This window comes from Ylistrum balloti, unplaced genomic scaffold (genome assembly GCF_031769215.1).
Source record: "Ylistrum balloti isolate Yb309-2 unplaced genomic scaffold, AGI_CSIRO_Ybal_v1 Utg371556, whole genome shotgun sequence".
Lineage (NCBI taxonomy): Eukaryota > Metazoa > Mollusca > Bivalvia > Pectinida > Pectinidae > Ylistrum > Ylistrum balloti.
In genome coordinates, this window is record NW_026782800.1 from 534,090 (window position 1) to 557,106 (window position 23,017).

At 36.0% G+C, this 23,017-nt stretch overlaps 1 protein-coding gene across 1 annotated transcript in view; it reads left to right on the forward strand.

Moving 5' to 3' along the window:
* The window catches only part of LOC132562996 (uncharacterized), a 39,787-nt gene extending 26,382 nt beyond the window's left edge, over positions 1-13,405 (forward strand). Inside the window, exons 2-6 of the mRNA XM_060227761.1 lie at positions 3,702-3,884; positions 4,267-4,396; positions 11,098-11,265; positions 12,584-12,766; positions 13,351-13,405. Of these exons, the coding sequence (XP_060083744.1) occupies positions 3,702-3,884; positions 4,267-4,396; positions 11,098-11,265; positions 12,584-12,766; positions 13,351-13,405 (719 nt within the window). The remainder of the gene's footprint in view (positions 1-3,701; positions 3,885-4,266; positions 4,397-11,097; positions 11,266-12,583; positions 12,767-13,350) is intronic.
* The last annotated feature ends 9,612 nt before the right edge of the window (positions 13,406-23,017 follow it).

Consider the following 23,017-nt stretch of genomic DNA (forward strand, 5'->3'; position numbering starts at 1 on the left):
ATTGTTTATACCATGGTTCTCAATTATTTCATAAGTAAACGTTACATATCCTATTGGCAAAATAAGCCCATACAAGGGCTAGTTTAACACATAACTCAGGTCAGAAATAAAAATGTGGGCTCATTGCAGGACAATGAGTAAGTATTTCTTAAAGTTAAAATTTTACTGAAGAGATAGTCTCATGTGTTATCAGATATGGGTTTATCAAAATGCCAGATGAAGAAAGTACTATTTATATTTTGCATAATATCATACATTCTGCTTAATGTCATGCAATAATTTTTTGAATGGCATCAAATAGATGACAATTCATAAACACCTTTTAATGTTCGTGACATAAGTGCTGTCAGAACTCAAAGTAATCTTCTCACAAGTCACAATACACCAATTAATTATACAGTTGTTGCCATCTTTTGTTAAGCAGAGGTGATAATAGTTCACTAATTTTACGTCTCCCTGAGCTATCAAGGTGAAAACATACACTTTCAATGATATGCATGTGTGTTCAGATTTCTTGCGTGTCCTGTGATGTAAAACAGCTGATCATATCCACCACATGTAAAACACAGATATCATTTATATACCACCTAACAAAATATTCCTTCCTAAAACACGTTGACAAGCATATTATATTAAAATATGGGTACTAAATTCATCCAGTTATAATCCTATCCTGGTAATAAGCCCACTAAAATATATTACAGATTTACATTGCCATGATGTGATGGTATAAATCTGCTATTTCAGTGTCCTGTAATAAGCCCACTATAATATATTATATATATATTGCCATGATGTGATGATACAAATCTGCTGTTTCAGTGTCCTGTAATTAGCCCACCATCATATATTATAGATATATTGTCATAATGTGATGATACAAATCTGCTATTTCAGTGTCCTGTAATAAGCCCACTATAATATATTATAGATATATTGTCATAATGTGATGATACAAATCTGCTATTTCAGTGTCCTGTAATTAGCCCACCACCATATATTATAGATATATTGTCATAATGTGATGATACAAATCTGCTATTTCAGTGTCCTGTAATAAGCCCACTATAATATATTATAGATATATTGTCATAATGTGATGATACAAATCTGCTATTTCAGTGTCCTGTAATTAGCCCACCATAATATATTATAGATATCTGAAATGGGCCCCAGAAAATTGTAACTTGGAGTTACATGTGTGTTGGTCCCTGGGCTTATTACTGAGTTAACCTGGTAAATTTATCTCTCCACAGAGAAGAGTGAGGTACCGTATAGTTTTTAACATCGTAGTTTTATGTGGAACATTAAAGTGACCATATTTATGATCTTCTGAGTGTGGCGTTATCAATAACTGATACAGCGTTACAGCTCCTGAGCAAAGTCAACACACGACAGGAATTCAATGTGTCGTACTGTCTTTAGTACCTCATGCATACTCCCGAATAAATGATTGATTGTAATTACCTCTTCATCAATCTTGTCATGGTTCAGTGAACAGCGACAATTCCTCTCGTTATTTCATATTGAAATATATATATACATGTATATTTTAGAAAGTTTCTCGGTGTCTGTAGAGGAGTCCGAGAGGTTTCCGATTTTATGATTTATGTATATGATCGATGATGTAATAACAACAGAACAAACAGGTGTATTGTCAAATTTTAAAATTTTACAGGCTATCCACTGCTTTATCAAGACACAAATACTACATAAGTTACATCACATACATAGAACATAAAACAAAGACAAAATTATAAACTGCAATTGACAACAGTATTTAAATTTAGGTGCCTCGATAATCCCTTCTACTGAAATATATATATACATAGAACCTGAAATTTTTTTAATTAAAAATATCCAGGATTAATGTAAAGTAATATTGTTGATATTTAGATCAAGGCTGAGCTATTATACTCAGGTCTTTATCTTTACATATACTCAGGACTATAACTGTTTAATGGAAGTTCACACAGGAATAAATATGATACTGTGGATTTACAATGATAAGCCCATGGTTCCACTACACATGTAGTACTTACAGGCAGGGATGTACTTATCGAGTTTATACCATATTCTAAAATAATGGTTCAATACACATTTTTCATTGGATATTATTCATGATCTAATTCTCGATATAGTCATGGTTTCTGGCGCTGGCCCAAAGATGGTGACCATCTTTCCTTTTGAGGTAGAAGATTGAAATCGACATTGGAGAATGTGTAATAAAGGCATACTAAAATTTGTCATTGAAATGTGACTAAGAGTATGATAATGATAATGTTTGTGACATTTTCCAATTCACTTTTCTCTACTTCTAGAAGGTAGGTTTAATGTCAGATTGTCGATAAAGATAACATATGCCTCTCCTCGATGTCTGTTTTTCTGATCTACGTTAGAGAACAAATACTGTTACTATTTATAGATAGACATGACGAATTTAGGATATATACACCAGAAATCAACATAAACAACAATTTAAGCAGATAATCCAAGCAGACAAACGTCGGCAGCCTTTCATTATGTCTCAACATATATCCTGACCTGAAATATCTTCACTGAAAAGTGGGCAGAGCTTCTTCGTCATCAATGAAAGGAGTGTTTCAATTGGATAAGACAATGTTGGGGACCATTTAGAACAAAATTATGAGGTCTTCTGTTTTTTGTTGAATTTCATTGATATTGTGATAATTACAACCTTTCAGACTCAAATTATTTTAGAATGTGGATAGTATGCTTGTTTCTAAGCATACGCTTGAGAATTGATCATGAATTTTGTTGTTAAAACCAAATTTCAATATCTATAACCACCAATATACCTTAATTATTGTCCCGCCCAACATAGTTGGTGTCGGATTTTCAAATGGGTTTTGTCTGTCTCGATGCTGCTTTCCACATGTCATCTTTTGAAGGACTGGTCAGATTTTGATGAAACTTGGTTAGTACACTTGTTACCTTAATCCCTTAGCCAAGTTTGATTAACAGCAAACTCTGTGTATATCTACTGAGGCTGCTGTGACCTGATTGGCTGATTTCTATAATTACCCTCGGATGCTGCTTTCTACATTGTATGTTTTGAAGGACCGGTCAGATTTTGATGAAACTTGCTTCGTACTCACCCTCATGAGATTTTTAGGAAACTTGATTTATTCAGGTTTAATTATCGGCAAACTCTATGCATAATTAACGTGACTTGATTGGCTGGTATCGTTTGGCACTCTAACTGAATGCTTTCCACATGCTATCATTTAAAGGAACAAATGAATAATGATGAGACTTGCTTGGCAGACTTGTTACCTTAACTCCTTGTTCAAGTTTGATTATCAGCAATTTCTGTGAACCTTTAACAAGGCTACTGTGACCTGATTGGCTGATATCTTCCTGTTTTCAATGATTCTTACTTTAATGTATATATTTTATAAATGAACAAGGGGATCTTGATAAAAATGTCCTTGTTTATCCTGGGATAAACTAACCCCTCCCCCAACCCCAGCACAGTGTTTATAGTATTTGAAGTATCAAAGTTAGGGGAGGGCTTACTTTTAAACTGATTTTTGTTTACTGTCAAATTAGTGATCCTGCAAAAATAATTGAGTTGCTTTTGGGTTTACAATTATTCATCATTGGTTTTATTGTACTATGTAATTACCCATCTGTATACAATAGTAAATATATATTGTTTTTAATTTCTCTGTTGACAGCCTCCTGTAATGTGATCGCCCAGGTTACAGATGTCCTTATTGACCTTAGTACATACAACACATCCCACGGCACTGTCGTCACTGTCGGCTGTAAACGATTCGGACATCGTGTGATTGGTCCACAAAATGTCACATGTCTAAATACCAGTGTCTGGAGTGATACCACCCAACCAAAATGTGCTTGTGAGTATTCTGTACTTATGCAACTGCAGTGGTAAAATTTGACACAAAACAAAATTATCTAAATATAGATTAATATGAAGCATTCATTAATGTCCTTTTTGAGTAAAACTTAAAAAATTGAAAATGACAACCTTGTCAGAACACTTAAACAAATTATTCCTACTCAATTTAAAGTCATTGTTGTTTACTTCAAATCCTTGTTGTTTACACTTGAAAATAGATAATTACTTCTGCTTTAGTTTATTTTCAATACCGGAAGTGTATAGGTAAAAATCTCTGTTGTATAGGATGTTTGTCAACACCACCGTTGTAAAAGAATAGAGATAATTGGAAAATAATTCATAACTGTTCGTCATTAAAGTTATTGACTGTTTTATTGCAGGGACTGGAGAATTAAACACTTATGAGAAGTTGGTGATAGGTGTCGCTGCATCGTGTATTATATTGCTGCTTATCTGCCTCGTCTTGATTATCTCCCTTGTTATATATCGGCACAGCCGCCGACAACACAGGTTAGTATGTCACATGTATAGTCGAACTTATGACCAACCATTGGTCATTGTCATTATTAGTCCATCATGTATTGTAATGAAGTATAGTCTGTTATAATTATGGTCATCAGGGTCATTGATATTAAATCATACATTGTACAGAGGTACATGTGTATTGAACTTCTGTGTTTGCGATGACCTACACATAGTATATGACCCATGATGAAGGTTATTTGATAGGTCAGAGTTTGGAATTACTAGATGACCTATGACCTGTGTAGAACTCAATTTTGAAGGTCATGGAAACAGCATTTGCATCGTTATTTGATTTCTCTCTCTAAATCAAAAAGACTTTACCGTATCAAACACATAAAAACTCTTTAAAGAAAGTTTAAAAAAAATAGCCTATTTTGTCACTCAATATTTTGTGACTAAAAGTCTGTTTTGTTATCTCCTTGGATGTTTTACATGGATTATCTCCCTTAATCTCAAACATTGCCATTGATTATCTCCCTTGTTGTTCAACTGCAGAGAGGACACAAAGAAAACCATGTAAGAGATTTGTAGTCTCCTTTACACAGTGGAACCTTAAGATAAACCATATATGAAAATTACAAAACTTTCTGATTCAGATATTTGATTTTGCTATCTAAATGATAAATGAAATTTCCTTCTGGTTTATCAAATCTGTTATCGTGGAGCAAATTCATTCTGAGGTTCCCTTGTGGATAACATAATGCAGCACTTGCTTACAGATTCTGTAGTCCATGTAGCACTCGCTGGAGGTGTAGGAATGCTTTATTAATACAAGCTATTAAATTCAAATTTTCAATATTTATTTTAAAAAGGGACATGAAATAGAAATGTGACCAAGTTTTATAATCACTAAAATTGTGTATGTTATTAGATAATATTTGTTGTAGTTTTGTGACCTGCTATAATACAGTTGGTCCCAGGGGATACTAATATATCAAACTGCATTCTCTGTGTCCAGCACAGCTTTCCTAAACTGTCCTTTACCAGTCAGTATAGACAAAAGACTGGCTATACATATATATATAGTCAAACTTTGTTATCTTTAACTCGTATATTTTGAAGACCCCGTATAGTTTGAAGCATTTGATAGGTCCCTGCCTTAATTTACTAAAAAAATTTCAACTCATTTAAACGGGATACCATCAGTTATATGGAAGTCTCCCATGGTCCTGCCAAGTTCAAGATAAGTAGGTTCGACTACAGTTGAAAATACTTCCCCTTTAGCCAATTGTTAGCTCTACTGGTGTGAGGGCTGATTGATAAGTTGTGAGCCTTGTATTGAAGAAGTGAAGCAGGGGTGTCCTTTTTCTGCTCTACTGCTTTCTGACTATCTAAGGCTGTGTATCCAAACACTGGTGTTATTTGGTCTGTTTATGTTGGAGAGGTAGCACTCTAAAGTGAGCAAGGCAGGTGACTTTTGCAAAAGGGACAAAATAGCAGTGATTCAATATTTATGTCAGAAAGGTCTAGCACCTAAGGATAGCCATACTGATATGGTAGCAGCACTATGGAATGATGCTCCTTTAGATTGCTACAGTGAAAAGGTAGGTGGTGGAATTTAAGCGTGGCAGGCAGAGCATTGGGGATGATGCCGTCCTGGAAGGCCTGTCACTGTTGCAACCCCAGAAATGGTTAATGAAGTCATGATGTTATGTCTGATAGGCGAGTTACAGGGAGACATATGACCGTTACAGTTGGAATTTAATAGAAAAGAGTACACTCCATTCTTACCAAAGATCTTGCAATGAGTAAGCACACCGCCCGTTGGATACCAAGACTTCTGCCAGTTGATTAGAAGCACACCAGGCGGACTTTGCTACATGCTAATCTGAACCTTTTAGAGGCAGATCCTGCTAATTTTTGCGGCGATTTGTGACTACAGATGAAACATGGGTCTATCTTTTCACCTAGGAGGCCAAACAACAATCAAAACAATGTACCTTGGTTCACTTTCATGGAACAAGACAAAGACTGTTCCATCAGCTGGAGAGGTTATGACCTCAGTTTTCTGGGATGCTGATGGTATTCTGGTGGTAGATTATCTGCAAAAGGGACAAACTATCAATGGCATATATTATGCATCAGTTCTTCAGCAGTTTAAAGAAAAAATTAAACTCAAGAGTTTAAGAGCGGAAAACTTGGGAAAGGTGTGTCATTTCACCAGGACAATGTCCCTGGTCACAAGTCTATCATTGTAATGGCTGCTGTAAATGATTGTGGCTTTGAATTGATCGAGCATCCACCTTATTTATCTGATCTCACTCCATCAGACATTTATTTCCAAAATTGAAAATGTTCATTTTCAGTACCCACTTTCGGTCTGATGATGACGTCATACATGTAGTGAAGGACTTTTTGAACAGTCAAGAAAAGGATTTCATTGAGGCTGTTAAACATCATTGACAAAAGTGTATAGATACTGAAGGGGATTATGTTGAAAAATAATGCAATATGTCCACCAAAAGTCAAACCCTTAAATATGAGGCTCACAACTTATCAATCAGCCCTTGTAAGAAAGCTGACCAATCTTGCTTCTCAAGGTCCTGAAGCCAGAAGTTCTAGGTTCAAGTACCTGTCAATGGTGATAATGAAAAAGACTAACTTATCCCAAGCTTGTTGCGAGTGACTGCCTTGCTTCCTATCCACACTGAATACCATGTGGTAACCAAGTGTGTGATACCGAGGGCTTACTGAACCACTATCAAATTAATGGTGTAACTGTCTCTGTATCAATTGTTTTGAAATATCAATCAGAATTTTTTTTTTTTTTTTTTCAACGAAATAATTATTATAAAAAAAAATTAATGACCTAAGTACATGGTGTGTCCATAATTCTAATAGGTTCTCATATTTCACCAAACCCTGCAGTGGTTATGATTCCTATAATCACAAACTAAGGGAAATATTTTGATGGTAACTTGTAACACAATCATAATTACTGTAAATGTGCCAAAGTAATGGTAGTCTTATTTTAGCACATTTTGTGCTGTATACCTTGTGCTAAATTATAATTGTGCTTTTCATACTTTTTAAGTATTTTTCTGTCGTAAATGTATTTTGGTTAAATCAATTACTAAATCAATTCTGTTCTGATCTGATTAACGGGATGCGCTAAAATTTGAACCTGCAAAAACTAGGTACATTTACAGCACCTGTATTACTTAACATTATATTTATGGTAGTGCTAACTGTAACATGTTACAATGTAGTGGGATGTGAATAACATCATTAATATCTAACATAGTAGATTAAATTACATGTCATGTGGTCTTTAATTGACCAAAATAAATCCTTATCTTATTTTGATATGCTGGATTGACGTGGTTGTTCTATTTAGGGAGGAGGGAGGTAGCTAGCAGCTGAGCTCTGACTCAATGTCTAGGGTGGAGGAGGTTGTTCTATTTAGGGAGGAGGGAGGTGGCTAGCAGCTGAGATCTGACTCAATGTCTAGGGTGGAGGAGGTTGTTCTATTTAGGGAGGAGGGAGGTGGCTAGCAGCTGAGCTCTGACTCAGTGTCTAGGGTGGAGGAGATTGTTCTATTTAAGAAGAGGGAGGTGGCTAGCAGCTGAGCTCTGACTCAATGTCTAGGTTGGAGGAGGTTGTTCTATTTAGACCGGAGGGAGGTGGCTAGCAGCTGAGCTCTGACTCAATGTCTAGGTTGGAGGAGGTTGTTCTATTTAGGAAGGAGGGAGGTGGCTAGCAGCTGAGCTCTGACTCAATGTCAAGGGTGGAGGAGATTGTTCTATTTAGGGAAGAGGGAGGTGGCTAGCAGCTGAGCTCTGACTCAGTGTCTAGGGTGGAGGAGATTGTTCTATTTAGGAAGGAGGGAGGTGGCTAGCAGCTGAGCTCTGGCTCAATGTCTAGGTTGGAGGAGGTTGTTCTATTTAGAGAGGAATGAGGTGGCTAGCAGCTGAGCTCTGACTCAATGTCTAGGGTGGAGGAGGTTGTTCTATTTAGGGAGGAGGGATGTGGCTAGCAGCTGAGCTCTGACTCAATGTCTAGGGTGGAGGAGGTTGTTCCATTTAGGGAGGAGGGATGTGGCTAGCAGCTGAGCTCTGACTCAATGTCTAGGGTGGAGGAGGTTGTTCTATTTAGAGAGGAGGGAGGTGGCTAGCAGCTGAGCTCTGACTCAATGTCTAGGGTGGAGGAGGTTGTTCTATTTAGGGAGGAGGGAGATGGCTAGCAGCTGAGCTCTGACTCAATGTCTAGGTTGGAGGAGGTTGTTCTATTTAGGGAGGAGGGAGGTGGCTAGCAGCTGTGCTCTGACTCAATGTCTAGGTTGGAGGTGGTTGTTCTATTTAGGGAGGAGGGAGGTAGCTAGCAGCTGAGCTCTGACTCAATGTCTAGGGTGGAGGAGGTTGTTCTATTTAGGGAGGAGGGAGGTGGCTAGCAGCTGAGCTCTGACTCAATGTCTAGGGTGGAGGAGGTTGTTCTATTTAGGGAAGAGGGAGGTGGCTAGCAGCTGAGCTCTGACTCAATGTCTAGGTTGGAGGAGGTTGTTCTATTTAGGGAGGAGGGAGGTGGCTAGCAGCTGAGCTCTGGCTCAATGTCTAGGGTGGAGGAGGTTGTTCTATTTAGGGAGGAGGGAGGTGGCTAGCAGCTGAGCTCTGACTCAGTGTCTAGGGTGGAGGAGGTTGTTCTATTTAGGGAGGAGGGAGGTGGCTAGCAGCTGAGCTCTGACTCAGTGTCTAGGGTGGAGGAGGTTCTATTTAGGTTCCTTGGAACATTTCTTTATTTTGTTGATAACTAAGTATAATGAGCATCTGATTATTTTATTGTATTACTTAACAGTTGATAAAGAAGTTGAAATGAAGTATGTTTGTTGATAGAATTTGTTGTTTAAAATGCAAGGCAACAGAAATTCAAGGAGTTTATTTATCATGACTTGTGATGGTTTCTTTTTCAACCACCCACAAATTCTACGAACACATATGTCTTATTATAGTTAGTGATGAAGTCTGGGTAACTGGTAGGCTTTACTGAAAAAGTGAAAGAATATTTTTTATCAAAGTGTAAGCAAAATTTTTAAGTATGGAGTAAAGTGTAATCTTGCTTCTATTTGAAAAAATGAATGTTTTATTTGTTTATTTTTGATTGTCAGTTTCGGGTTAATCTGAATCTATCGTGACACACATTTTAAATGTTATTGTAAAGATTATCTCTGGAAAATGTTCCTAAAAAGTAAATATTTCAGATTTCATGAATATTTTACTGCACAAACTTATTTCTTCAGACATATCTGCAAATACATGATATTGTAAAACGCTGATCTATCATGAGTTTAAATTGGTGATTGATTAGTTGTTAGAGACCCAATGATTCTTCAAGACTCTAATATCAGTAACTGAACCAACACAGATGCCATCCAGAGGTATTTGTGTATAAATAATCATGAAAGATTTGCATTCGGGATTGAATCTCCTCCCCTGTTAATGCGAAAATAAATCCCACAGAAAATATAACTGATTGACAGTACCTGAATTCTAATGCTTTGCATTCTATATCATATCAGCGTGAATTAAATTTTAAAATGATATTATTCCAACCTCCGACTTTTCTTGCGTCTTTCTTTCCCTTCTGTTATCATATTCCTGTTTCAGCAATTTTAGAAAATATTTAGAATTTTAGAACTGTTAAAAAATTCAAATTTTTTAAGTTTTGAAAATTTCTAAATCATAATATTTGCTGTATAAATACATACCTTTAACTCCTCATCTCTCCAGGGTGAATAATATAAGTGTTTATAAAATGTAGGAATAGATCCAGATCTACATGTAGATCAATGTCAAGTTTTCACAGAAATACTTACAGATCATCAGATTTAAAATTTAGAGAGCAGTACCGCTTCTCTATAGGCAAAGTAGGAGAGTTCAAATTTTGAGCTAAAATGTTTTTTTCACGTTGGAGTTGTCTCCCTTATGTTTACAAGATAGAGTGACCATGGAGCTTTCTCTTCAGATTTGGTTAAAAGTTAATTCCCCAGTAAATGTAATTGACAATTCTCTGTTATTATTAAATTCCTTGGTACCAAAAACTACAATGTGAAACATATAGGCTACGACTGGATACATTTTTACAGCCAACCCTTGTTAGATGAAAAGTTTCATCTGACGCGTAACATTCAATCTCTGTTAATCAAAACACGGATAACTCAAATTTTTCCAACAATCCTGCCAACTTCGAAATAATAAAGTTTAACTGTAATTAGTTTCACTTTTAACGGAACTCAAATATAAAAAAAATTACCGTACAATAATTGTGTTGAATGAATGTGTATGATAACTTATGATTACAGACCATCTGAATAAAAACTTACAAGAACATAATTTAGTAAAAATACTTTAAAGTTATTCAATTACTTTTTATGTCTTAAGTAATGCTTATATTCATTATATTTCTGTTTTGGGAGAAAATCTCACACAACTTGCGATGAGGATTAGATCATTTTTCATTTGTATAGAGTGCTACAGTCCTTGTTAATTATCTTTTACAAACTGTTTGGTAACCTCTTTAAATGTGTTTTCAATAGCCTTCCACATTGCTAATTTAAAAATGATTTTAAAAAATCGGATTGGACTTTTCATCTCTAAGTTGCGTGATCAGAGAGAAATTGAAAAATTCAAGGTTATTTTCATCCAAATTTACTATATTGCATGTTTTTTCTGTATATCAACAATTTATTTCAGCGAAAAAGATTCTGACTCGGACAGTGGTCGGTTTCCACCTTATGCAATAAACCATCATGTTGAGCATGCGTATTATCCACCTCCCATGGTTCACAGGGGCAGTGGTCCTTATAAACACCGAATATCACGACCAGCCCCTTACCAAAGGGGAGATAAGTCTAAATACAGGTCAGTTTGAAACCATGACCGTCAGAGTTAATGGTTTTCAAATGATTTTTCATTCACAACTTTGAGTTCATTTGTTCACATATTCTTGATTTTGCAGGCATTTTCTTTATTTTCTTTGAGTTTTTTGGTTACAAAAGTTTGACCTAATATTTTTACTTCACATACGAGAAAATATTGACTTTTTAACAAGTTATTTTTTAGCAGTACACAGATTTCATACTTTAATTTGTCTTGTAAGCACTGTTCCTGTGCTGTGTTGATGGTGTTTTAAACAATTATTAACATTCTAACCTGCATGTTTAATTATTCATGGTTGAGGATCAACTAATCTGGATTTGGTGTAAATACTTTGTTTTAAAACTGTGCACTAGAAATTCTTAATTTGAAGATGATATAATGTAGCATCAGAATTGCTGAGGTAAATTTGTGATTGAATTGTAACAAAAGTCATCAATTATTTCAATGCCTCCACGAGAGATCAAACCCAGAACCTCCAGGGTTTACTAGCCTTAGGCTCCAGCAATCAAGCTAAAGAGAAGTTCACTCTGGTTAAGCTGGTCTGACAATTCCAGAATTTCTTCCCCAGGGTTGAAACTGAAAAAGGGATAAAAAAAAATTTTTTTATCATGAAAGCTTTTAGTTTGTTCTTTTCCTAAATATGATGCATGTCTGTGTAATGTTATAGAATTTTAACTAGCAAATGATAACTATGGTCATCAAAGAAATAAAAACAGAATGTAAATAAGTTGTCTGCATTTACATTAATAAAAACTAATCTGGTGATACATTTAGTTAGCATATTATTTTTAGGGAATTTTAATATGACAATATTGGCATAAATTGGAATACTGGAGCTTTGTCTGTAACTTGATTATTGCAAAAATCTACACGAAGGGAGGTAACTCGAAAATAATAAATCTACTAAAAATTAATTTTCTTCTTTAAATGACAAAAATTGTCAGAAGAACATAAATCAATCAGCTTTAAAATGTACAATTTTGAAAAATTAATCAAAATAGAAACTTTTTTTTTTAAATGGTTTGAGTGATAGGTTAATTTGAATATCATGGTTTTGAATCTGTATTAATTTATCACAATGAAGTCTGGACTTTCATAGAAGATGAAAATAAGGTTTTCATATGAGTTGAATAAAAAAGGGACAAAATCCACTAGAGATTTTGCATGCAAACTTGTATGTCTTTGACTTTTTTTCTGTAAACTTTTTCCAAGTCATTTGTTTCAATTAGAGTTAGAACAGACCAAGCGTTTTTTCATTCATTTTTTAAAACTATTTCTTCCATTTTTGTCTTCTTTATAGAAATACAGATTATGACAACCAATATAATTATCAGAATGAGAGAAATGGTTACATCCAGAATGGCACACCATCTGATTATACCCGAGGAAATTATCACAACCATGCATATGATGGTGGCCATCCAGAACATCGCTATCCTGTGGAGGTCACAACAAACCCATCAGATCAGGATGCATACAAATGGTAAGGTCAACGTCATTTTTCATCTGAAGGACAACAGATCACGGTCGATTAAATTTAATTAAAATTTAATCATAATTGTCTTTTTTAAATAAATTACAGTTCAAGAATATGAGATTTGGTAGATCATCAGATTTGAGGCAGGGATTTCTGAGAATTTGCTAAAACTTATTGATTTTTGAAAATAGGTCAAGGTCAAGATTGTAATAATGTGTTATATATTACAGCACAAGGTCAATTGTTTTATTTCAAGGTCAGATGTTGCCGACAGTTAACCTTTTTTTATATGAACTTCTGGAATTAGAAGGAAATTTGAGCATTTTTTTGCTTACCGTAAATTTGCGGGTATAGTGCACACTTGGGTATAGTATGCAGGTACTTTTTTGGGGTCAGATTCAAAAAAAAAAAAATTTTCTTCAGAAAGATAAATTGATTACTGGTTACCGCGATGAAACAGTTGATGTGGTTTGATCCATTGATAATTAGGAAACCACAATCATCGTTATTTCTGGATTCTGAATTATGAAGAAATAGAACAAAAATATTCTAGAAAAATAGTTAAAGCTTGTCACACATTAATTTTACAGGAATGGCCATATACCACGGCCCAAGTTGGGCCCAGAAGGACGAGAGCCGTTCTAGACAGTTAACAAGAAGGGTGTATGTACACTGATGTTTCTTCAATGTCTACACACTTCTAGTCCGAATCTAACAGTGTCAACACAGTTACCTGGCTCTGATATATTCAAATATTGTGCCATTTTGTCTCATTACACTATGATATTAGAAGTTGGTTGTTCTTAAGATTACAACTTTTGTCTGCTGACTCATGTGTAAATGTATTGTTCATTAACATGCTAATAAGAAATATCATTTGTATAATCATGTACACATTCTTGTATAATATGTAAATATATAACATCTGTGTCATTTTATTAAAGAAATTTTTTTTCGAGTCTTGTTACTTCAACCAATTTTCTGTAACAATTTTATATATTTAATGAAATGTAGACATTCTTTATGTAATTCACATTTTTTCATTTAAGAAATGTTTTATATATTTCATTAAAACTTTAAAATTTTATAAAAATTTATGAATTCTAAGAAACGATTTTTTCATTCTATGCACAGTAATCTATATATTTCCAAACAGTTTTATTTCATTCTTAAACAAAAAAAATCATGTTTTCTAATTCTTTCTTGGCCTGTGTGAAAGATGTTCCCATATTGTATACAATGTATATTGTCATGATAAACAATATATATATATCCCTGATAAGGCTGATGTTGATTTTTATAAATATCAAGAACTTAAATCTGTACTTCATGTATCCTATAAGACACAAATTAATATCTTATTAGCTCTACTGATTCAGTGTGTTGTATATACATCATGACGGAGAGTCTGTACTCCAGTCATCTACTGCTTTTTGTGTACAGCTTCAGATATTTGATTATTATGATATTAAAAATGTCTTAAAGATTTGTGTAAATGTGGCCTTTATTTGTCGCATTGCCTTCGCTAGGATTCGAACACGTGACATCTAGCTTATTGCATTGCCTTCGCTAGGATTCGAACACGTGACATCTAGCTTATTGCATTGCCTCCGCTAGGATTCGAACACGTGACATCTGGTTTATAGCATTCACCAGGGTTACACAATCCCCCTCCAGGATATTACTCGACCTCGAATTTCCAGCGGTTACAGCGATGTGTTATTCACGTGTTCCTGCAAGGTACCGATGTCGGTGATAGAGTAACAGGGTGCGAACCTGTTTTCGTGTTCTGAGTTTGTCAATTATTGTTTGGATTGCGTCCCTTGCTACGACGGGGATTGTCGCTCTGCCGCCAACGCTTAGTGATATGAAGAATCACGGGCACCTGTTATGTACATGTAAGTCATTGCCATTCCAAGTAGTTAATGTCACGTTTCCAAATAATGAGAACAAATGATTACATCATTGGAACCCCTGGTATTCTACAGAACATCAAACACAAACAACTTCATATCACACAAGCTAACAGATTATTTCTCTACGAGATCATAAAGCCGTTCATCGACCTGCACATTTTAAAAATCCTGTGTTGTAAGTTTATCTTTCTCAGCTCGACATCTTCAACATAAAACATATGACAGTAGAGAAAAGATATATTTATTTCCTGTAAAATGTTATTTAAAAATAGGGTCGGTAGGTAGGCATTTTTCAGAAAAAAAAAAATTAGATGGTTTTTAAAGATGGCAGATCTCAAATTAACTTTAACAGTGCTTCATTGAAAATTACCTTACAAATGTGAGTGTAGGACCACAAACAGGATATATTTTCATTTGGCTTAGCTGTCCCATCCTAGTTTCGTGACCTGCAATACTCGGATGACAGAAAATTTATGCCCAACATTCATTGTCATTAAAGTAAAGCGTTTTAGTGACTAAGGATTGACAGAAGATGAATAACACTTCATTGATGCAAATTTAGAATTTGATACTGTAGAGTCAAATTGTGGAGGGTGTGCTATATCACAGAATTGTTTCGTATTTCTAAGACTCGTCAGTGGTTACCCCAGTAATGTTGAAGTGTAACTCTAGTCCTTGTACGTACGTAATAATGTATGTGTATGTGAGTTAAAAGAATTAATTAAAGACTTGTATTACACACGAAGATGAAAATCTCCAGTTTCAATCATTCCCGTTAAAATAACAGGGATGTACATCGACAAAGACTATCGAACATTATCGTGGTAGTCTCCTGGTCTCATTGGAAACATTTTAAGTCCTTGTGCGCCATGAAGTTGGAGGTGTTGGTTGTAAACGCGGTTCCTATTATGAGAGGGTTACATTACATGGATTTCGTAAGATTTACACAACAATACCTGGTTTCTGAGTGAAGTTTGCCTCTGTTTCTATTTTCACTTCGTTATGTCGAACTGGAGATTGAATTACGATTTTATTGGCATATTTTTTATACCAATCTCGCAACCTTTTTGTTCTCAGTTCGCCAATATAAATGGTCTGTTTAGGAGCTTTATGCATCACGAACGTTCATTTAGGTTAGTCTGTCTACACAAAAGCCTAATAGCAGTTAAGGAGATACATTCATCAAGGAAATTTACCACAATTTTTTTCATGGAAAATTTGAAGTAATGAATTCTTTAAAGTCAACGAGTTAATAAAAAAGATGGCAGTTAAAAATAAGAAAATTCCTTTAAAGTACATCTGATATTACACATTTGTACCCTTAGGTTCCACTCCTAATTAAATGCATACCATTTGCTTTCCAAACAGAAGTTCAATGTCTCTTTCAGTCGCTGACTAGTTCGGTAGACTCATTTTTCACCAAATTTTCGTTCCTGATAATTGAAACAATCCGATATTTCGCATTAAGGAGGAGGATAATGTTGCTTGTAATTTGGAAGAATAAAACAATCTTTTTATTATGATTGCCTTGGTAAAACCGTGAGAGAAGACACCGGGCACAATACACAAAGGCGACAATTTTCTGATGAAAAATTCTGGTTTACCAGCAGAAAAAACTTATTTACACGGTGTTCTGAATTTTGAAATTGCGTATAGTCATGATCAATTCTAAAAATTGAAATAGAAAATCCAGGTCATTTCTCGTCAAGTATACTGTAAAAATCGTAAATTTTCGCGGGGATAGAATTTCTTCAGATTCAAAACACGAGATTATTTCATTTACATTTTATTTCAGAAATGAGTAGAAGTCAATGATATTTAGTTATATTATGTGTCATTTTATAGCATATACTCTTTGACATAAGAATTAATGTATGTGGAAAAACCACAATTCAGCACAATAAGCATCCCAGAACGTTGGCGATCTTTATGTAACATTCGTCAAAGAACCCTCAACAGAAAGTTGATAAAATTCAAATTCGATGAAACCTTGGCAAAATATGAACAAGAGGAAAACACGCACAGCAGCGAATAATACTGGGTTTTCCCGTGAGGTGAAACGTCTGCTCCATTGACGACACCCGTCTTGTTAATCATGACCCTGGTCAGAAATGTCACGCTCCTAAATGAGAACAAGGTATCCAGCAACATCGGAATCAACAGTAAAACTTAACGAGCATCAAACACGTCCAGCATCATATCACAAAATGAGGTCTAGGACTCCTGATATAACAAACTAAAACTTTGATCAATTACTACATTATGCAGCCGTTCCTCCCTTCAAGGACTCGTCAGTGATGCTACATCGCAAAGCTGTTTCGTCCCTCTAGGACTCATCAGTGATGCTACATCGCAAAGCTGTTTCGTCCTTCTAGGACTCGTCAGTGATGCTTACATCGCAAAGCTGTTTCGTCCTTCTAGGACTCATCAGTGATGCTACATCACAAAGCTGTTTCGTCCTTCTAGGACTCATTAGTGATGCGTACATCGCAAAGCTGTTTCGTCCTTCTAGGACTCGTCAGTGATGCTTACATCGCAAAGCTGTTTCGTCCTTCTAGGACTCGTCAGTGATGCTTACATCGCAAAGCTGTTTCGTCCTTCTAGGACTCGTCAGTGATGCTACATCATACAGCTGTTTCATCCTTCTAGGAACCGACAATGATGCTATATCATGCAGCTGTTTCATCCTTCTAGGAACCGACTATGATGCTACATCATACAGCTGTTTCATCCTTCTAGGAACCGACAATGATGCTACATCGTACAACTGTTTCGTCCTTCTGGAACTCGTCAGTGATGCTTCATCTCACAGCTGTTTCGTCCTTCTAGGACTCGCAAATGATGTGAGGGTCATAAATTGTTGAAATCTAAGAGACGGCTAAGTAAAATAAAAAAGTTATGATAGCGTCAAATACATGTCAATATTCTGAACTTGAAATTTTGGGACGAGAGACTGATTTTTGTTTCTTTTACCGAGGTTAAAACTAACATGTAAGCAGCGATTAAAAATGGAATCAGAATTTTCGTGTAAACATGATAATAAAAGAATTTCTGAGACATCACAATAACAGAAATTCAAAATGTCATATTATCAACAGCACCGAACATTAAAATTATTTAACTTAACTTGAGAGAATTTAGATTAAAAGGTGATCCGGTCCCATCAAAAGAATCACGTGACAAATACAGATACGGGAACTCTGAACATGTAGCAATAACTCGGAGACATTACAATAACAGAAACTCAAAAGACATCACACTAACTGACAGTTAGGAGACATCACAATAACACGAACTCAGGAGACGTCACAATAACAGGAACTCTGGAGTCTTTACAATAACAGGAACCCAGGAGACATCACAATAACAGGAACTCGGGAGACATTACAATAACCGAAACTCTGGTGACATCACAATAACCGAAACTCTGGTGACATGACAATAACAGGAACTCAGGAGACATCACAATAACAGGAACTCAGGAGACGTTACAATAACAGGAACTCAGGAGACATCACAAAAACAGGAACACGGGTGACATCACAATAACCGAAACTCTGGTGACATCACAATAACAGGAACTCATGAAACATAATAACAGGAACTCAAGTGACATCACAATATGAGGATCATAGAAAACATCACAATAAGAGGAATACGGGATACACCACCATAACAGAAGGTTAGGAAACAACGTATTAAAGGGAAGTGATGGCACACTGCAATAACAGGAGCTCAGAAGCTATGATGATAAAATAACTTGAAAACATATCAAAGAACATGATGTGCAAGAAAAAAGAAAAAGAGAAAAAAAGAAAGTTGAGCCGAAATCAATTGTGCCGGAGGTATTAAGGTTCCTACCAGGTAGGAAAGGTCATCGAAAAACCAAAATATTGATACATTTTGGGAACCTTTCTCAACATTTACTGAACCATCAAAGTTAAGTAAGACAAATTTCACAAACTGCAGGTTAGTTATGCTTCCTGAAGTATCCTAGATATATAATTTCCTAACCTCCTTGCATTTTGCTTTAAGAACACAAGCGTTAGCTACGTGTCCCTTTACTTCCATTACACAGCCTGCCGTTGTTCGGCACCAACTCCATGCTTGCAATCTCCAGGCAAAAAATCGATTCTAGGCTTTGTGTAATAAATGAAAACAAATCTACATGTAACCATGGCAACAAAGCATTGTCTGAAAGGAAGAGCTCCCTAGATAGTATCAGTGGCCAAAATAGTCCCCTGCGTAGGAATGTATATACGGGTAATTAAATTATGAATATGCAATTTAGTATATGGTAGAATGGAAAAGGAAATAGGAGAACAGTTTTGTCACCTTGGAAACGACATTTTTAGAATGTGGAATATGGCCATAACCTAACTTTAGAATTGTATAGGAAGACCATTCTACATTATGACGTAGCTTTGTTTATAGGAATCTTCAATTTTTACAAGTCACGTGACTTCGGTTACATTTCTTCAAGTGTGACGATCTTTTGACTGTAGAAAAAAGTTTAAGGTTTATATAAACAAAAACTATGATTTCATTAGTAATTTCATGATCAGACGATAGGAGTTGTAAAACAAAAAAACCCAGAATTTTCAGAATATGTCAGGATGCCAGACTATATTTGACACATTCAATGCTTAAAAGTTGATTGTTGGGAAAGATAACAAAACTTCATTTTTTCTTATTATGATTGAATGTAAACAGTATTGTGACATTCCGGTATTTTGAGTTTCATTATGTTTCATTTTTTGCATTCTATTATTGTCTTCTACTGCGGAGAAAGGTGGTTTGTTATAACCAGATATTCCATAAGTGATGGATGATGTAAGTTTACATTTTTATTTTTACCAAAATTTGTATGGCGAGTGTCGTCGGTGAAGCAGAAGATATTACTCTTCCGGAACACTTGGTCTCAGTGGCTCAAAGCATGCTTAGAGTTAACCAATTTTTCAAAGACAAAAATAAAACACTTTAAGAAAAAAAAATACCTTAAAAATGTCAATCTGACCTGTCTCAAAAATTCACAGCTTTGAAATGATAAAGAATGTTTTTCAATTTTGTTTAATTCATATTTGAATATTTTCACTGACGATTAACCAAGCTTTGAGCAACGACGGCCTGGTTTTATTTTCCTTGTACTTTCTCGGGAGTCTCCTTGTAAATCCTTATTAACCGTGTTCTCATTTGGGAACGTGACATTACTTACTTGGATTTACTAAGATCTACATGGCGTGTGCTTTCACTGAAGCAGAAGACGCTTATTCTTTCGAAACTCATAGTCTTATTTTTAATGAGTCTCCGTTTAGACCCTTCAGGGAATTTGAGTTTGGAAAAATATGTTGACTTGTTATTTTCTTTTGTATTTTTCTTTATAATATCGTCGTCAAATACCGGAAGTATATTGCATTCACTATATGCATGCGTCACTCTCTCCGTGCGTCGCTTCATCCATGAGTCTATTTTTCCAAGTTTTCATAATTCAGAAATTCTCACATGACCTGCGTTACTGGACGTTGCTTATTTTGATGCTTGCATATCTTTCTGAGATTAAGATTTTGATATTTGATCGTGTGTTTTTTGTGGAATGATCGAATTTCTGTCTCACGACATCTTCGTCGAGATTGGAGATGTGATCGCCAGGCAGGTCATTGCCATACCCATGGGAATGAACATATCGTTGACTTGCTTATTGTTTTATATGTGGCTGTATTAGGAACCTTAGCTATCAAACATCTAAAGAGACAACTGCACTTATTCAGTACATCACAGAATAAAACGTAAACAAGGTATCGTGCCATTTTAATTCAAACTCAAATTAAGCGAAACTAGGACAAAATATGACAAAAAGAAATATCAACACGGAGACATTGCAAAACTGCTGGACAAAATAAGACCATGTGTTTCTGGGGGGTAAGCGTCTTAAAATTCATCGATGAAACTCGCCATATAAATCTTGGTCAAACATTGACTTAATTCTTCAAGCAATTTAGAATATGGTTTATGCATACATCTTCCAAGAATATTGGACTTTTCTTCAAAATAATCATTAATAAGTGAAGATGTCCTAGAAATGTCAATCATTGTAACAACGAAATAACGTACTTCTCTATAACCGGGATTTACATCAACAATTCCAATCTCTATGTGTAAAATATATCGAATTTTATCATAATTATGAAATCATGAAGCACTCCAATGTCGAAAGACTGGCGATTTTATTTAAAAGCTTAAATATTTAATTTCCTGTATGCTGTCAAATATTTTAGAATTTATCATCGCTTTCAATAAGCTGCCCATATTTGGAATCATGGCGTGCTGGCGGATAATGATTTTACACCGAAGTGCCAAGTGATGGTTATGGTATGGTTCACAAACTGGGCTAACGAGAACCTAGCAAAACGCTTAACTTGCGTTGTTATGGAGTTGTTTAGTCTTGAAGCCTCGTTCTCAATGCTTGGTATTATTTCATGTCGTCTTCTATTTTATCTAACAGAAGCTACTGTCACTGATGGCGTTATAACACAGAGAACATATCACTGCGAGACAGAATCATACCAAGGACATATTTAACAGGAAAAGTCATCAGTAATCTCAAAAGAATATTACGACACTTTATTTTCGACGCCATTTTTCTTTCAGTGTCGTCTTTTTTGCAGTTTTTATGAGTTCGTTTTCACGTCTTCGAAAAACCATTATTGCTTTTTAATTATTTGTTTTCATTGGGGAAATTTCGTATCAGTTTGCGATTCATCTAGAAGTTTAGAAAACCTATTTTATATTCTGATATTCAACGCATCATCGATTCAGCGGGAAGACATTTGTGTGTCATTGTAACAGTTTTAAATTCAGAGTATGAAACCAAGCATGTTATATACATATTGTGTAAATGACCTACAAGTAAATAGCACCTTTATGTAGGAAGTTAGAAATAGATATAGTCCTTCTAGGACACGTCAGTGATGCTACATCGTACAGTTGTTTCGTCCTTCTAGGACTCATTAGTGATGCTACATCATACAACTGTTTCGTCCTTCTAGGACTCGTCAGTGATGCTACATCATACAACTGTTTCGTCCTTCTAGGACTCATCAGTGATGCTACATCATACAACTGTTTCGTCCTTCTAGGACACGTCAGTGATGCTACATCATTCAGCTGTTCCGTCCTTCTAGGACTCGTCAGTGATGCTACATCATACAGCTGTTCCGTCCTTCTAGGACTCGTCAGTGATGCTACATCATACAGCTGTTTCGTCCTTCTAGGACTCGTCAGTGATGCTACATCATACAGCTGTTCCGTCCTTCCAGGACTCGTCAGTGATGCTACATCATACAACTGTTCCGTCCTTCTAGGACACGTCAGTGATGCTACATCATACAGCTGTTTCGTCCTTCAAGGACTCGTCAGTGATGTTACACCATACAGCTGTTTCGTCCTTCTAGGACTCGTCAGTGATGCTACACCATACAGCTGTTTCGTCCTTCTAGGACACGTCAGTGAAGCTACATCATACAGCTGTTTCGTCCTTCTAGGACTCGTCAGTGATGCTACATCATACAGCTGTTCCGTCCTTCTAGGACACGTCAGTGATGCTACATCATACAGCTGTTCCGTCCTTCTAGGACTCGTCAGTGATGCTACATCATACAGCTGTTTCGTCCTTCTAGGACACGTCAGTGATGCTACATCATACAGCTGTTTCGTCCTTCTAGGACTCGTCAGTGATGTTACACCATACAGCTGTTTCGTCCTTCTAGGACTCGTCAGTGATGCTACACCATACAGCTGTTTCGTCCTTCTAGGACACGTCAGTGAAGCTACATCATACAACTGTTTCGTCCTTCTAGGACTCGTCAGTGATGCTACATCATACAGCTGTTCCGTCCTTCTAGGACTCGTCAGTGATGCTACATCATACAGCTGTTCCGTCCTTCTAGGACTCGTCAGTGATGCTACATCATACAGCTGTATCGTCCTTCTAGGACTCGTCAGTGATGCTAAATCATACAGCTGTTTCGTCCTTCTAGGACTCGTCAGTAATGCTACATCATACAGCTGTTTCGTCCTTCAAGGACTCGTCAGTGATGCTACATCATACAGCTGTATCGTCCTTCTAGGACTCGTCAGTGATGCTACATCATACAGCTGTTTCGTCCTTCAATGACTCGTCAGTGATGTTACATCATACAGCTGTTTCGTCCTTCTAGGACTCGTCAGTGATACTACATCATACAGCTGTTTCGTCCTTCTAGGACTCGTCAGTGATGCTACATCGTACAGCTGTTTCGTCCTTCTAGGACTCGTCAGTGATGCTACATCATACAGCTGTTTC